Below are 17,019 nucleotides of genomic sequence, written 5' to 3' on the forward strand. Positions count from 1 at the left end.
TGGTGGTGGTTTGGTTTGGTTTGGTTTGTGTTTCCCGGACTAACAGGACTTAGGTGGGAAGGCTGTGACAGACACAGAGGCAGCAGTGGGAGGGACCCAGGCAGTAGAAGACACAATGGAGATGATGGGATGTGGAAGCTGTGGTATGTCCATGATCCTGGAGGGGGGACCTGAAAAGAGTTTCGTCTGCATGAAGTGCCACCTGATAGAGCTGATGGAACAGAAGATCCGAGGATTGGAGATGCAGGTGGAAACTCTGGTTGAGTTTAGAAGGGGGTTCGAGGGGATGATGGAGCAAAGACATGAGGAGGCTGAAGGGAAAAGCTCAGACTTGCAGATGGAAGCAGGACCAAAGAACTCTGAGAGGAGACTGCTGGGTGAGGAAAGTGAACAGTGGAAGCATGTGACTAAGAGAACCAGAGGAAAAGAAGGGCTAGTGAAGGAGAAATAGAGCTCAGGAACAGGTTTGTGGAGTTGGAAAATGAAGCAGGTGGTCACTGAAGGTGAGAGGGCAAGGAAGAAGAGAACAGCAGCTAGTCCTATAGGAAGAGGGGAAGAGTCAATGGAGATAAAAACACCAAATGTGAGCCCCAGGAGGATACGGGATGGGTTGCAGAGGATTGCAAGGGAGAATAGGAATCAAGAGGACTTGCAGCCAGAGGGAACAGGGGATAGACCAGAGAATCACACCATCACCAGGAAAAGGCAGATCTACATGACTGGGGACTCCTTACTGAGAAGGATATACAGGCCTGTAACCAGAGCTGATCCAGAGAACAGAAGGGTGTGCTGTCTGCTGGGTGCTAAGATACGGGATGTGGACCTGAGGCTGAAGAGGATCCTAACGGGAGCAGGAAAGAATCCACTGATTGTCCCACTGAATGAGGGAGGCAACCTAATGACACAGGATGTGGAGAAAGCTAATGTACTCGATGCTTTTTTTGCCTCTGTCTTCACAAACAAGGTCAGCTCCCAGACTACTGCACTGGGCAGCACAGCATGGGGAGGAGGTGACCAGCCCTCTGTGGAGAAAGAAGTGGTTTGAGACTATTTAGAAAAGCTGGACGAGCACAAATCCATGGGGCCGGATGCACTGCATCCAAGAGTGCTAAAGGAGTTGGCGGATGTGATTGCAGAGCCATTGGCCATTATCTTTGAAAACTCATGGCGATTGGGGGAGGTCCCGGACAACTGGAAAAAGGCTAATGTAGTGCCCATCTTTTAAAAAAGGGAAGAAGGCGTTATCTGGGGAACTACAGGCCAGTAAGCCTCACCTCAGTCCCTGGAAAAATCATGGAGCAGGTCCTCAAGGAATCAACTCTGAAGCACTTAGATGAGAGGAAAGTGATCAGGAACAGTCAGCATGGATTCACCAAGGGCAAGTCATGCCTAACTAATCTAATTGCCTTCTATGATGAGATAACTGGCTCTGTGGATGAAGGGAAAGCAGTGGACGTGTTATTCCTTGACTTTAGCAAAGCTTTTGACACTGTCTCCCATAGTATTCTTGCCAGTAAATTAAAGAAGTATGTCCTGGATGAATGGACTATAAGGTGGATAGAAAGGTGGCTAGATCGTCGGGCTCAACAGGTAGTGATCAATGGCTCCATGTCTAGTTGGCAGCTGCTATCTAGCGGAGTGCCCCAAGGGTCGGTCCTGGGGTGGTTTTGTTCAATATCTTCATTAATGATCTGGAGGATGGCGTGGATTGCACCCTCAGCAAGTTTGCAGATGAACTAAACTGAGAGGAGAGGTAGATACGCTGGAGGGCAGGGATAGGATACAGAAGGACCTAGACAAATTGGAGGATTGGGCCAAAAGAAATCTGATGAGGTTCAACAAGGACAAGTGCAGAGTCCTGCACTTAGGACGGAAGAATCCAATGCACCGCTACAGACTAGGGACCAAATGGCTAGGCAGCAGTTCTGCAGAAAAGGACCTAGGGGTTACAGGGGACGAGAAGCTGGATATGAGTCAACATTGTGCCCTTGTTGCCAAGAAGGCCAATGGCATTTTGGGATGTATAAGTAGGGGCACTGCCAGCAGATCGAGGGACATGATCGTTCCCCTCTATTCGACATTGGTGAGGCCTCATCCGGAGCACTATGTCCAGTTTTGGGCCCCACACTACAAGAAGGATGTGACAAAATTGGAAAACGTCCAGCGGAGGGCAACAAAAATGATGAGGGGACTGGAACACATGAGTTATGAGGAGAGGCTGAGGGAACTGGGATTGTTTAGTCTGCGGAAGAGAAGAATGATGGGGGATTTGATAGCTGCTTTCAACTACCTGAAAGGGGGTTCCAAAGAGGATGGATCTAGACTGTTCTCAGTGGCAGCAGATGACAGAACAAGGACAAATGGTCTCAAGTTGCAGTGGGGGAGGTTTAGGGAAAAACTTTTTCACTAGGAGGGTGGTGAAGCACTGGAATGCATTATCTAGGGAGGTGGTGGAATCTCCTTCCTTTGAAGTTTTTAAGGTCAGGCTTGACAAAGCCCTGGCTGGGATGATTTAGTTGGGGATTGGTCCTGCTTTGAGCAGGGGGTTGGACTAGATGACCTCCTAAGGTCCCTTCCAACCCTGATATTCTATGATTCTATGAACTAGAGTTACTGATGCATGAAGTGAAACCAGATATTATAGGGATAACAGAAACATGGTGGAATAGTAGTCATGACTGGACTACAGGTATTGAAGGGTATGTGCTGTTTAGGAAAGACAGAAATAAAGGTGGTGGAGTAGCATTGTATATCAATGATGAGATAGACGGTAAAGAAATAAGAAGTGATGGAAAGGATAAGAGAGTCTGTCTGGGCAAAAATCACATTGTGGAAGAAAGGTACTAGAGCCTGCCCTGGGATAGTGCTTGGGGTGTGCTACAGACAGCCAGGATCTAATTTGGATATGGATAGAGACCTCTTTAATGTTTTTAATGAAGTAAATACTAATGAGAATTACGTGATCATGGGAGACTTTAACTTCCCAGATACAGACTGGAGGACAAGTACTAGGCTCAGATTTTCCTGAATGCGGTAGCCGATGGATTCTTTCACCAAGTAGTTGCTGAACCAACAGAGGGGATGCCATTTTAGATTTGGTTTTGGTGAGTAGTGAGGACCTCATAGAAGAAATGGTTGTAGGGGACAACCTTGGTTTGAGCTATCATGAGCTAATTCAGTTGAAACAAAATGAAAGGATAAACAAAAACAGATCTGTGACTAGGATTTTTGATTTCAAAAGGGCTAACTTTAAAAAATTAAGGAAATTAGTTAGGGAAATGGATTGGACTGAAGAACTTGTGTATCTAAAGACAGAGAAGGCCTGGAATTATTTCAAATCAAAGTTGCAGAAACTATCGGAAGCCTGCATCCCAAGAAAGGGGAAAAAATTCAGAGGCAGGAGTTGTAGACCAAGCATCTCAGAGAGGTGATTAAGGAAAAGCAGAAAGCATACAGGGAGTGGAAGATGGGAGGGATCAGCAAGGAAAGCTACCTTATTGAGGCCAGAACATGTAGGGATAAAGTGAGAAAGGTCAAAAGCCATGAAGAGTTGGACCTTGCAAAGGGAATTAAAACCAATAGTAAAAGGTTCTAAAGCCATATAAATAAGAAGAAAACAAAGAAAGAAGAAGTGGGACCGCTAAACACTGAGGATGGAGTGGCGGTTAAGGATAATCTAGGCATGGCCCAATATCTAAACAAATACTTTGCCTCAGTCTTTAATGAGGCTAATGAGGAGCTTAGGGATAATGGTAGGGCGACAAATGGGAATGAGGATATGGAGGTAGATACTACCACATCTGAGGTAGAACCCAAACTCGAACATCTTAATGGGACTAAATCGGGGGGCCCAGATAATCTTCATCCAAGAATATTAAAGGAACTGGCACATGAAATTGCAAACCCATTAGCAAGAATTTTTAATGAATCTGTAACTCAGGGGTTGTACCATACAACTGGAGAATTGCTAATGTAGTTCCTATTTTTAGGAAAGGGAAAAAAAGTGATCCAGGTAACTACAGGCCTGATAGTTTGACATCTGTAGTATGCAAGGTCTTGGAAAAAAATTTGAGAAAGAAAGTAGTTAAGGACATTGAGGTCAATGGTAATTGGGACAAAATACAACATGGTTTTACAAAAGGTAGATCGTGCCAAACCAACCTGATCTCCTTCTTTGAGAAGATAACAGATTTTTTAGACAAAGGAAATGCAGTGGATCTAATTTACCTCGATTTCAATAAGGCATTTGATACGGTTCCACATGGGGAATTATTAGCTAAATTGGAAAAGATGGGGATCAATATGAAAATTGAAAGGTGGATAAGGAACTGGTTAAATGGGAGACTACAAGGGGTCACACTGAAAGGTGAACTGTCAGACTGGAAGGAGATTACTAGTGGAGTTCCTCAGGGATCGGTTTTGGGACCAATCTTATTTAATCTTTTTATTACTGACCTTGGCACAAAAAGCAGGAATGTGTTGTTAAAGTCTGCGGATGACACGAAGCTGGGAGGTATTGCCAATACAGAGATGGACCAGGATATCATACAAGAAGATCTGGATGACCTTGTAAACTGGAGTAATAGTAATAGGATGAAATTTAATAGCGAAAAGTGCAAGGTCATGCATTTAGGGATTAATAACAAGAATTTTTGTTATAAACTGGGGATGCATCAGTTGGAATTAACAGAGGAGGAGAAGGACCTCGGAGTATTGGTTGACCACAGGATGACTATGAGCTGCCAATGTGATATGGCCATGAAAAAAGCTAATGCGGTCTTGGGATGCATCAGGTGAGGTATTTCCAGTAGAGATAAGGAGGTGTTAGTACCGTTATACAAGGCACTGGTGAGACCTCATCTGGAATACTGTGTGCAGTTCTGGTCTCCCATGTTTAAGAAGGATGAATTCAAACTGGAACAGGTACAGAGAAGGGCTACTAGGATGATCCGAGGAATGGAAAACCTGTCTTATGAAAGGAGACTCGAAGAGCTTGGCTTGTTTAGCCTAACCAAAAGAAGGCTGAGGGGAGATATGATTGCTATCTATAAATATATCAGAGGGATAAATACCATGGAGGGAGAAGAATTATTTAAGCTCAGTACCAATGTGGACACAAGAACAAATGGATATAAACTGGCCATCAGGAAGTTTAGACTCGAAATTAGATGAAGGTTTCTAACCGTCAGAGGAGTGAAGTTCTGGAACAGCCTTCCAAGGGAAGCAGTGGGGGCAAAAGACATATCTGGCTTCAAGACTAAGCTTGATAAGTTTATGGAGGGGATGGTATGATGGGATAGCCTAATTTTGGCAATTAATTGATTTTTGACTATTAGCGGTAGATATGCCCAATGGCCTGTGATGGGATGTTAGATGGGTGGGATCTGAGTTACTACAGAGAATTCTTTCCTGGGTGTCTGGCTGGTGAATCTTGCCCATATGCTCAGGGTTTAGCTGATCGCCATATTTGGAGTCGGGAAGGAATTTTCCTCCAGGGCAGATTGGCAGAGGCCCCAGGGGGGTTTCGCTTTCCCCTGAGTCGAGGGGCATGTGTCGCTTGCTGTAGGATTCTCTGGCACCTTGAAGTCTTTAAACCACAGTTTGAGGACTTAATAGCTCAGACATAGATTAGTTTGTTACAGGAATGGGTGAGCGAGATTCTGTGGCCTGTGTTGTGCAGGAGGTCAGACTAGATGATCATAATGGTCCCTTCTGACCTTAAAGTCTATGATTCTATGAGTCTATTAGTAAATGGATCTTACCTCCATGAAGGAGTGGGGTCTTCCATGTCAGCCTCTCTGAGACCCAGCACTGCTTGGTTTGGTAGGATGAGGTGACCTGCCCAGGGGTTTTTTGGTGGTGCCTATGATTCTATGATTCAGTGCTGGGAGCAGTCACAGAAGCAGCCCACAGAGCAGACGTGTGCTGGGAGCAGGGCTGCAGCAACCAGAGCCAGAGGGGCCAGAGAAGCAGCCCAGGGAGCTGGAGGCAGAGCAGCAGCAGCTGCTGTGCTGAGGCAGAGTGGTGGAGCTGAGGCTCAGGCTGGAGCAGCCTGGAGCCAGGTGCAGTGAGCAGCTGGGGAGAGCGAAGGGGACCCTGGGCAGCGGGCTCAGTGCAGGGAGACAGCCCAGCCAAGAGGCCTGGCAGGCCAGACTCGGAGTGGGATCGTAACCCCGACGGGGGTGCTGACACTGGGAAGAAGGGTCCTGCCACCTAAAGCCTGAGGGTGTGTGGCCACTGCCAGAGCAAGTGTCCGACCCATAGCATCTCTGCAACACAGCCAGGGCCTGAGAAGGAGGCCTGGGACGTGTGAGGAACAGACTGAACTTCCCTGACATCCCAGAGATGCTGGTTGTGGTGTCCCCATGCCAAAGAGCAGGGTGATGGGTTTTCCTTTAACATTTCCCAGTTTTTCCTTTTTTTTTTTAATTGATTGCTGTTTAATAAATGGTATTTGCTTTGAACTGTATGTAATGATCAGTGGGTCAGGGAAATGTCCAGTGCAGAGAGAGCATCCCGGAGTGGGGACACCCTAGCCTCTGTCCTAGGTGACCATGACAAGATTGGGGGTCGAGCCCCCCAGGAATCCTGGGCCCAGCCTTGTTGGGGTTACGAGGACTCGGCCACACAGGAGAGTGGAAGGGGAGCCCTTGAGGTCAGGCAGGCTTCTGGGTACAGGGAGTGGGAGCGAGGACTCGGATCCTTTTGCGAGCCCACTTCACCGGGGTAGTGTGTAAGACAGAAAAGTTCCCCACAATAGCGGGACTATTCCCCCACTTACATAATACAACCCTTGAGATGAATGAAACATAAAAAGCCTCCGATAACAAAAAGATCAAAGGAGTCTACTATACACCTGCGCCATCTACTGGATATCAACAGAAGTAGCAGAACAACTGAAAGACCAGTGATTTGTATTGTTCCTGTATATAGCTGCTGGCCCCTGGGCCTCGACACCGGTCGGTGTTAATTGCTCACTAGAGTGCATGTATATCTTGCACATGGTACAGGCTTCAAATATTTTATGTACATCAACTTGATCTATAAACCTACTAATTGCAGACCTAAGTGATTCTTGGTGAATTAAAAATCATATTGACTGGCTAAGAGCAACCAAGTGCCCTGATTTGAAAAGTACTATCAAAAGTAGCACGGAAAGGAACCTAACATTAGCAAATGAGTGCTCCCTGAACTCAGTAAAAGTACTGTGCTAAGCAGTGTTGCCTAATGGGTAAAGCAACAGACTGTGACGTGGGAGACCTGGGTTTTATTCCTGGCTGGGCTATTGGCTTGCTGGGTGACCTTGTGAGACTGTGACTTCCCCCATCGCTAAAATAAGTATGGTGGCCCTGAGTCCTCTGTAAAGCACTTTGAGACCTGCCAATGAAAGAGCTCCTCTAGCATTTCTTATTATTATGAAAAGGGGTTATCCTTTTTCAATTCCATCCCAGTAGCGGCCACAGCATTTATCAAATTAGTAAACAGAGCTTGTTAAATTGCCGCTTGAAAATCTAACAGGCACCTTGGCAAATTAATGATGCTCATTCACACTTCTACTCTTCCATGGCTGGACTGGCCCTGTAGAGATAACCAGAGTAAAAAGAACAACACACACTTATCTTAGGGCTTGTTTACAAACAAACTGGCACCAGAATAACTCAAAGTAACTCACAGCTTTTGTTCTTTTGGGGCAATTTTGCATGTGGACATTCTTAGTTCAGCTGACGAGTGTCTTCCTTTTATTTAGTTTGTCAGTGGAAAAAAACCAAAAGATTTTAAATCTTATTTTTCCCCACTGACAAAACTAAATCCAAATAAGACACACACAGATTGAGCTAAGAGTGCACACAGACAGAATCACGCGAAAATACAAAGGGGTGAATTACCCCATTTCATTATTTCCAGGCCAGTTTGCATGTAGATCAGCCCTCAGTCACTAAAGCCAGCTGACTGGACTCCAATACACATGAGGAGCCAGCCTGGGAGTACGAAGAGGCCAGTTTTATAGAGAGTCACTTTTCAGAGTACTGTACAAATCCACTTGGAAATGCTGCTCTGCAGGCACATTTAGCTAAAAGGGCCGCCGGCCACTGTGTATAATGATATTCTCAGGGTAGCTACAAGTACAACATATTTTGCTACTCGTCTTTGTCTTGCATGATCTTGATCACAGATTTCAGCAGCAACTCACCTGCTCTCTAGGTGAGCGAAGTCCAACAGGTTGAACTCTCGGCAGTCTTGGCTGTGGTAGATATTGTCCACATCCTAACAGACAGACAGGTTAGCATATTAGCTCAGAGAAACGCTGCAAAGCCGGATTACAGCGCAGCATGGCGCTGGTCAGGACACATGCTGAGCGTCAGCTTCGAATAGTCTGCATTCGCCAGACATCACACCACAGGACATTCTTGACCTCCTCCTGGAAAGCTGACCCAGCACCCCTCGAAAGAGGGGAGTCCTCACCCGAGCAGGCTCGGGGGCAGCAGCAGAGCTATCAACCGGGCTGCACGAGCTCTCCACAATCACATCATCCAGAGCTGAATTTAACACTCATGGGAACATAGGAGAGAGAACAAAAACCGGGGCTATTTCAGAGCAAGAGAGCAGAGGTCCCAGAGTACGGCTGGATCACCTGCTGGGCTTTCTAGGAGAAGAGGAATTAGCAGAGAGAAGAGGTAGCTCTCTGCAGGGGACAAGACCATCCACTGACCCTCCTGAGTGGGGAAGCAGCCAGCAGTGAGAAGTTACAGCAAAGGAAGGGAAACCCATCCCTGATACACCCACTATCCCCACCAACCTCCCTCCAACATAAAAAAGTCACAGATCAGCCGCTTGGAGCCTGAAGGATGCGCCTGCCACAGACCAACCGTGTCGAGCTGGCCAACATGAGGGCATCTGATCTCTGTGAGGTTGGGCCCCTTTCTTTGTGGGCACCTGAATCTCTAAGAGAAGATCTGGCTGCTGAGGGAGACCCGGGTCAGGCGCTGGTGTCTAGGCGTGAAGCTGTTTGGCCTTGGCCACAAAGAGGGAAGGCCTCAGACACTGATCACCATAAAACTCTTCAAGGCCCACTTGAGGCCTAGCCTGTGCCGTAAGCAGGGGTGCAAGGAAGCCGGTACGGGCCAGTACGGTGTACCAGTAAAAAGTGGCCACCGGTACCGGCCCGTACCCAGCTGACTTTAAAGCACTACCACAGAAGCGCTTTAACGTCGTTGACACCCCCTCGCCACCGCTCTTTAAACCGCTGCTGGAGCCCTGGGGGGTGCGGGCCAGGCAGCGCAGATGGGCTGGCTGGGGGATGCTGACCCCCCAACCCCTGCCCCTTCCGCCAGAGACACCGGACCCCAAACCAGTAAGTCCTGTGTTTTACTTTCACCCCTGGCCATAAGCCTCCTGGGCTGGGGCAGGGGGACGGCAGGAGTATGCCCAGTGACTGGGGGATTCATTTTAGGGACAGGGCCTTGCCAAGGATTGGGCCCAGCCATGTCCCCACGACACGCAGGGCATTGCTGCTCTGAAAGCTGCCTGGACTGGCTGGAAGGATGAGAAGGAGAAGGAGAAGGAGGAGGACATGTCTCTGAAGACGTTCCCAAAAAAGAAAGGCTGAAGCCTGAGGACTCCTCACTGCTGCCTGCTGGCCTCGAATGGCTCCTCCACACTTCAACCGATCTCACAGCACTCGGACACTTTCCCCTCATAGTCAGCCTCAGTTTCCCTTTGTTCAATTTCACCCCAAAGGCTTCACCCTCCGCCCTTAGTCAGCACATTATGAAATACTGTGATGGAGTTCATTTAATCTCTTATCAAATCAACCCCTTCATCTGTTCTCTCATTTCGCTGAGCATCAGCTTGCTGCTAGCTGGATGGCCCAAAGTAGCTTGAAAACGGACACAGCACGCAAGGGGCAGGGCTGCCATCTCCCTCCTAGATGGAGGGCACGCAGCCCTAAATGCCATGCCACAGTTCTTTTATACCCAACATGTTGTCTTACAAAGCTGGGTCTAACCTGATTCTTCCTGATCACACCCAGCTCTCTTTCCATGGACCTCCCTGCCCACAAGGATCTGTTCCATGTAATTCTTCCCCAGAACTATTATGATGCATACAGCCAGGAGGGACCATTAGATCATCTACTTGGACCCCCCGTGTAACACCCAGCTACCCCAGTATTGAGTCTTTGTGTTGGACTAAAGCACATCTTCCAGAGAGGCGGCCAGCCTGGAACTGAAGACATCAAGACATGGAGAGTTCACCGCATCCCTTGATAGTTTGGGCAACAGTTAAAAATCTCTCTTGGTTTCAATCTCACTTGCCTATTTTCTTCCTGGATTTCAGAGCCCTTTGAATTACTGCTCTTTCCACATTGCTGTTTGCAACGTCTTTAGTATCATCTCGAGTGGGGTGAAGGTTCCATGCTTCCAGACAGTTAACAAAGATGCTAAAAAGACGACCTCCCACGGATCTTGGCACCATGTCGTTAGGCACCTCCTCCCAGCTCCTTACAGGGAATTTACTGCTCTTCAGCCAGTTCCCAAGCCCCTGGACAGAGCTCACATCCCACCTAATATGAAGTTATTTTCAGGAGGTTTCATGAGATCCTCTCAAATGCTGTTATACAGCATTGTCATCTGCTTGGCTCCCTTTGTCCAGCTGTATCTCTCCAGTGCAAACAGTGCAATGTAATTTCCAATGCTGATTATTTAGTGACTGGTGTTGCTGCTGAGATTTCCTTGACAATCATGCAAGCACACTCCACTACAAGCAAAGGGGGCAAAATTTGCCTAAATTAAACAAAAACGTAGCCCTCTCCCCCTTGTGCCCCCCAAAGGATAGCTTATAACCAACTGGAGAGACAGCAGGTATTGTTTCAGATAGGTACAAAACCCATCTGATAACTCCCCTAATGTTATGACCTTAAAATGATCTGTTGAAATTGCTTCCATACAGGCTTACCCACTGGATCTCCTCTCTGAAGGTAAAGCCGTTGTAGTCACATAAAGCAGCATATGTCTCCGAAAACCCACCTACAAATGGAAGATTATATTGACAGAAACGTTAGCAGCAGCTCATGGAGGGAATGTAGAAAGAGAAAAAGGGACATTTGGGGAAGGATAGAAACTAATACAGTTTGGAATCCAGAAAAGAGAGGGCTAGAATTAAAAGTCCAATTAAACCCTCGCTTCTCCCAGCACAATGCTGAATCATGGATTGGGTGCCTCTCTGTTTGGTGCTGACTGACTCATTAATTACTTATCTTGATTCTTTCTCTCATTGTTATCTAATCTCTTTTACTGGACCTAGACATTATTTGTAATACACAAACTTCTCAGGCTAAATGATCCTTTATTTAAATCAGAATGTTTTGATCACAGAATTCCATTTACAAACTTTTTCTTATATAAATTATAGGAGAAAATATTGCAATATATATAAAAAAAAGATTGCAAAGCTAAGCCTGGAAAAGTTAGGAAATGCACAGGCAACATTAATGATGCCCCCTTGTGTGTAATCATGGGGTAACCTTTAATTACATGGTCACATACAATTTTTTCCCCACAGGAACCCTGCCTCAGACACGCAACTGACTTCAATGGGGCTACTCGTGGGAATACAATACATAGGGAAGTGTTTGCAGGACTGGTGCCAATGTCATGTAAATATTTTTCCCACCTTATGACAATGGCCAGAGCTACTCCAAATGGTCAGATTCCTGCCAAGGGTATGCACCGTGCCTAACGTGCAGATGGCTGCAGGCACCGGTGTTAGCGATCACTTATTTTCTTCCTGATGAAAGTTAATTGCTGAACAGCAAAGGTGGGATTTTTCCAAAAGCACTTTGCATTGCCCTAGCTCTGCTTCCACTGATGTCAACAGAGCTTTTGAAAACTCCACCCCAAGCCACTAAGTCTCCCAACCCTTGGTGTGTGAGGGCTCTTCACAGTATTTCTCTTTTCTGCGAGGTATGGGCACAAAGCGCAGTCTGATTACCACATGGTCCTTGGTTATTCTGCAGCATTTCCTCCAGGGAGTCTGTTATCCTTCGAATTCTCTCGAACAAACTGGGGGGATAGTTTTTGAGCAGTTTTCTATGAAAAATAATCCAGGGTAAGTAAAGAAATGGGGTGCTAGGTAGAAACATTCTCAATCCTACATATTGGCTATATTGACTGGAAACAGGTGAGCTTACTCTATTAGGAACACTTCATATGAATTTACTTTGTAATCCTGCATACCCTTTATGCATTCTTTCTTATAATCCCTAGCTCCTATCTAGCACTTTTCCATTAGCAGATCTCAAAGCACTTTACAGAGGAGAGCTGTATCATTATCCCCATTTTATAGTTGGGGAAACTGAGACGCAGAGTGGTGAAGTGAGTTGCCCAAGATCACCCAACAGGCCAGTGGGGGAGCCAGGAATAGAACCCAGTCCAGAGCTCTATCTACTAGCCCAACTGCCTTTGTACTAGAGGGACATTGTAACACACATACATTTGGCCCCAAATTTAAATTCTGTACAGTAACACCTCACTTAACGTTGTCCCGGTTAACGCTGTTTCGTTGTTACCTCGCTGATCAATTCGGGAACATGCTCGTTTAAAGTTGCGCTATGCTCCCTTAGAACGTTGTTTGGCAGCCGCCTGCTTTGTCCACTGCTGGCAGGAAGAGCAGCCCGTTGCAGCGAGCTGGGGGGGCTTGGAACCAGGGTGGACCGGCAGCCCCCCAGCAGCTCCCTGCTCCCCTAAGTTCCCTGTGCGGCAGCCACCCAGCAGGCTAACAATTGCCGGGCACTTCAGCTGTCCCTCCCCCCACCGCTGTGTGCTGCTCCTGCCCTCTGCCTGGGAGCCACTCCTGGGAGCCTCCTGCTTGCTGTGGAAGTTGGGAGGGGAAGGGTGCTAATGTCAGGGTGTCCCGCTCCCCCCTGCTCCTGCCCCCCCTGCTCCTTTAGCCCATCTCCACAGAGCCGGGGTTCGTTCAGGAAAGGGCTCAGGACAGAAGGAGCTTGCTGGTAGCAGCTGCTATCTCAAGTGAGCTGTAGCTCACGAAATCTTATGCTCAGATAAATTTGTTAGTCTCTAAGGTGCCACAAGTCCTCCTTTTCTTTTTATCTCAACTTGCTGATCTACTTAAAAGGGCAATGTACTTAGAGTGGTGTCAGCATACTTAAAGGGGCAATGCACGTCTCTCTCACATACACAGTATATGTCTCTGTCTTTCTCTGCCATGCTGTCTCCCCTCCCTCCATTCATGCTGCCTTGTAGAGTGTGAGGCTACATTAACAACAATGCGTTAACCCTTGAGGGCTCAGCTGAGTGCTAGTTCATCATTTAGCAGTAAGGCATCCCCTGGGAAATATCCTACCCTCTTACTTCATCACCTCAACCAAGCTTCACAATCATCATTGCTGTGTACAAACATTTCCCTGGAACCTAACCCCCCCCCTCATTTACATTAATTCTTTTAAGTGAATCCAATTTCCTCATCATTGTTTCGCTTAAAGTAGCATTTGTCAGGAACATAACTACAACGTTAAGCAAGGAGTTACTGTACAAGCAAAATATAGGGTCGGGGAGCTCTCGGAGATCTCATCAGAGCTCCGCCAGCAACAAGGCAGGCTGTCCCATTATAACCACTAAGCAAACGTTTCAGGAACAGCCTTACCCAGGGGAAGAGTCTGGAAAGACCTTCTTAAGCGACATGGTGACATGGCGGACCACCTGCTCCAAGTCGTCCAGCGACACAAGCCGGAAGGTGTAAGAGGCTGTATCTGTATCTAGGACAACCTGAGGGGATGAGATGAATGACATTTGAGGCAGCAAGCAGAAAATACATTTCATAAAACCCCTCAGATGCTACCACAAAGGGAGCAAATGAGCGAAGCCGCGTGCTAAGATGGCGAGCTCTTGCTGTGCTAAATATCCTTAGTGTTATTACTTATAATTCTCAGACAAAGACTAAGTTTCAATGGCGCTAAGCTTGAGAAAACTTATCAGCAATTTGGCCTAGAATATGTTACAGGTGCTGTACGTGCTCTAAAGCCAAAGTATTATAAACCCAGGAAATCCTCAGTTAAGGCTAAACTTAAAAGAAATGCAAACCAGTTCAGGGATAGAAATGTGCAATTGTGGCACCCAAACAACCTTAACTCTGCCCTGCTGTGACACCTTGCCATAACCATTGGTTTGTGGTTCCGGATAAAACTGATTTTAAGACACACCTGACTTGATTTCCCCCCTCCTGGCTTCACTACTTGCAGTCAGTGTTACCCTGATACCAAAAGCATTAGGGTTAAATAAAAAGGTCAGGTACAGAGTGTCGCATTTATGAAAGGATCCGTTTTTAGATTAAATGTTAACTCCTGACATAATTAATGGATTCACTAAATTCTGAGAAAATTCATTCCATACTCAACAAGCCAGGGCTGTAATTTTGACGAGGATTTTTCATACACAACAAACTGGCTGAATCCTGGCTTTCAGTGGAGAACTCAACACAGTCTTAATGGTGAGATTGCAAATGGGGCCTCCATAACAAACTGTCAGAAATAAACTAGCAGCCGTATCATCAGGAAATAAACAACTAAATCATCCTTATGCTACAGCAGTTTGGCAAATTTCTCATGAAAACGTACAAACCCATGCATAAAAATCTTCTCACTCTGCCCCCATCCCTTGCCATGAGAATAAAGACAACAATTAATCATGCTTTATTGGCCCATCAGAATAACTCACTGGCCCCGCAGGGCAGGAGGATTTCACAAGACTGCACTAAATCCAATAAATTCACCTCTTGCTGCTCTCTGCAGGCCTCTAGACGCAGCTCCAGCACCTCACCCACCGAGCAAACCCCCAAGGCAGGGGAAGTGCCTGGAGAATCCCCAGGAAAATGTAACCCCTGGAAGCCAGGAGCAAATCACCCAAGCCAGTCTTCCTGTAGCTAATCTGTTTCAGAGGATTATTAGCTACATGAAAAACAAAGGAATACTTTGCACTTAATCTGGAAAAGCACAATTCTCATAGGCCAGCCTTGCCAAAGTCTAGCTGTTCTGGGGACGCACGTTTCTGACAGATGACTAAAATATTTGTTCTTCACATGTCATCACGGTAAGCATGATGAGTATTTTACGCCTGGCAAATTCTCACCACAGCTTTGTAAGACAAGTCAATTGCTATTTTTCTGGGGGGTCACCAGGGGCAGTAGGCCAATAGCAGAGGGAGCAGAGCCTTTGAACTCTGAGATTGCATCTGAATTTTGTCCAGTAAATTCTTTGTGAAGCCAGACGGGACCATTAGATCAACTAGTTTGACTCCTTGTGTTACACAGGCCACAAAATGTCACCCATTTACCGAGTCCAATAACTCGTGTTTGACTAACGTACTTCTTCTAGTTCTAATATACATTTCCAGTCCACCCAAGTCCTTCCTTCTTTTACTCCTGTGACCATCCTTTGCAAATCCTCTCTAGCAATGTCTTTGTTAATGATACGTGTGATTCTTGTAATAGACTTCCCATTTCCCACTCCACAAACAAGGTTCTAGTGAAACACATAACCGGATTGCTGAAGGGACTGACTACGTAACTCCCAACAAACAGCAGCAACTTCTAGACTATGGTTATCCACAGCCGCAGCAACATTTACGTCAATCACACAAATAGCAAACTGTGCTGGCTAACAGCGGCTGCGGTCTGACTGGGGCTTCATTCAAAGCATTCAGAATGGTGTCTTCTTATGTTGCCTGTTTTACAGGTCAGGCAACGTTCAGGTTTGCCAGATACATAATCTCCTCTGTAAGAGGCTTTACCAGGTTTTAACACACCCTCCAGCTAAATTTGGATTGGCCTGGATAATCTAGACACACATGACACACACCAAGACCCTGCAACACAGGAGAAGCTGTGGACGCAAGAAAAAATAACGACATGAACTCTCTTATTTTCCTGCCAAACATTTTACACTGCCATGACCTGCAACATGCACGAGCCCCTTTTGTTCTACTGAAGTTAGAGGTACAAATGGAGCTGAAGCTTTTCCAGTGCCACTGGAAAGTAGCATCACTCAGACAAACAAAGCCAGCCCTCTCTTTGCGACTCAGACCTCGCAGCTCACAGGTCTGTTCAGACTGATTCTAGATTTATTTGGGCTGTACCCTGGCTCCTAGAGGCAAGGGTACTGGGAAATATAAGGATAGCATTTCAGTAAGGGGCTTTGTTTGCCAGCCAATAAATAGGAATGAACATTTAGTCTAGATCTTAGAGCTCAGTTAATGTCACCAAAACAGAGTCACGGAGAGGCAGGAAACTACCCACAGCATCACAGTTGGCAAGAGACCTCAAGCCTACCCCAGCACCACTGTCTCTGTGTTCTGCGTTTGTCCAGCACCTGGCACCATGGGGTCCTGCCTCCCCAGCACTGAAGGAAGGTTGCTCCTCACTGGTGCTGCCAAGGGCTGCTCATGGGCAGGGACTGGTTCTTTTTGCAGCAGTGGGGAGAACGCTCTCTTGGGATGGATGTTTTGCACCTTCCCATCCCTGGCTCTAGGGCGCTACTCAACTCACAGTGCTCTGGGACACCAGGGGAGGCGCTGGCCTGGGCAGACTCAGGTCCCTCCCCTGGGGAGGGCACCTGGCCAGTGCCAGATCTCCCCCTCTGCAGCAGCGCCTTCCATCTGCCCGGACTCGGGGCTTCCCCAGGAGGTCCCTGCCAGGCCAGGGTCTCTGGGGATGTCCCCATAAGATTGGACGGGGGTGGGGGTGGGGGTGTTCCAACAGGATGGGTGCAGGAGAGTATCCTGGGGCTGTCCTGATGGGGGTGGGTGTCCCAGTAAGGTGGATGGGGGAGAGTTGTCCTGACGGCCAGGGATGAGACAGGGATGGGCTGTCCCGATGGGGGGGGATGGGCTGTCACTTTGGGTCCTGAGGGGTGGCCCCTGGCTGCACTCACCAGGCTGGGCTCCTGGATCGCGATCTCTCTCACCTCCAGGAAGCTGAAGCTGCTCCACACCTGGGGAGAAAAGAGTCAGA

At 47.2% G+C, this 17,019-nt stretch overlaps 1 protein-coding gene across 7 annotated transcripts in view; it reads right to left on the reverse strand.

Annotated features, from left to right (window-relative positions):
- The window catches only part of CARMIL2 (capping protein regulator and myosin 1 linker 2), a 146,580-nt gene that overhangs the window by 119,803 nt on the left and 9,758 nt on the right, over nt 1-17,019 (reverse strand). For 6 of the 7 annotated variants that reach the window (XR_006285127.1, XR_006285128.1, XM_037877427.2 and 3 more), the window contains exons 4-8: nt 16,940-16,999; nt 13,660-13,781; nt 11,989-12,086; nt 10,954-11,024; nt 8,192-8,265 (exon numbers count right to left, since the gene is read on the reverse strand). Coding sequence is in view for 5 of the 7 variants with exons in the window: in XM_037877427.2 (XP_037733355.1) it covers nt 8,192-8,265; nt 10,954-11,024; nt 11,989-12,086; nt 13,660-13,781; nt 16,940-16,999 (425 nt within the window). In the remaining 2 variants the exon portion in view is untranslated. The remainder of the gene's footprint in view (nt 1-8,191; nt 8,266-10,953; nt 11,025-11,988; nt 12,087-13,659; nt 13,782-16,939; nt 17,000-17,019) is intronic. The other variant, XM_043526073.1, reaches the window with a different exon arrangement.

The sequence above is a fragment of the Chelonia mydas genome, chromosome 12 (assembly GCF_015237465.2).
Source record: "Chelonia mydas isolate rCheMyd1 chromosome 12, rCheMyd1.pri.v2, whole genome shotgun sequence".
Classification (NCBI taxonomy): domain Eukaryota; kingdom Metazoa; phylum Chordata; order Testudines; family Cheloniidae; genus Chelonia; species Chelonia mydas.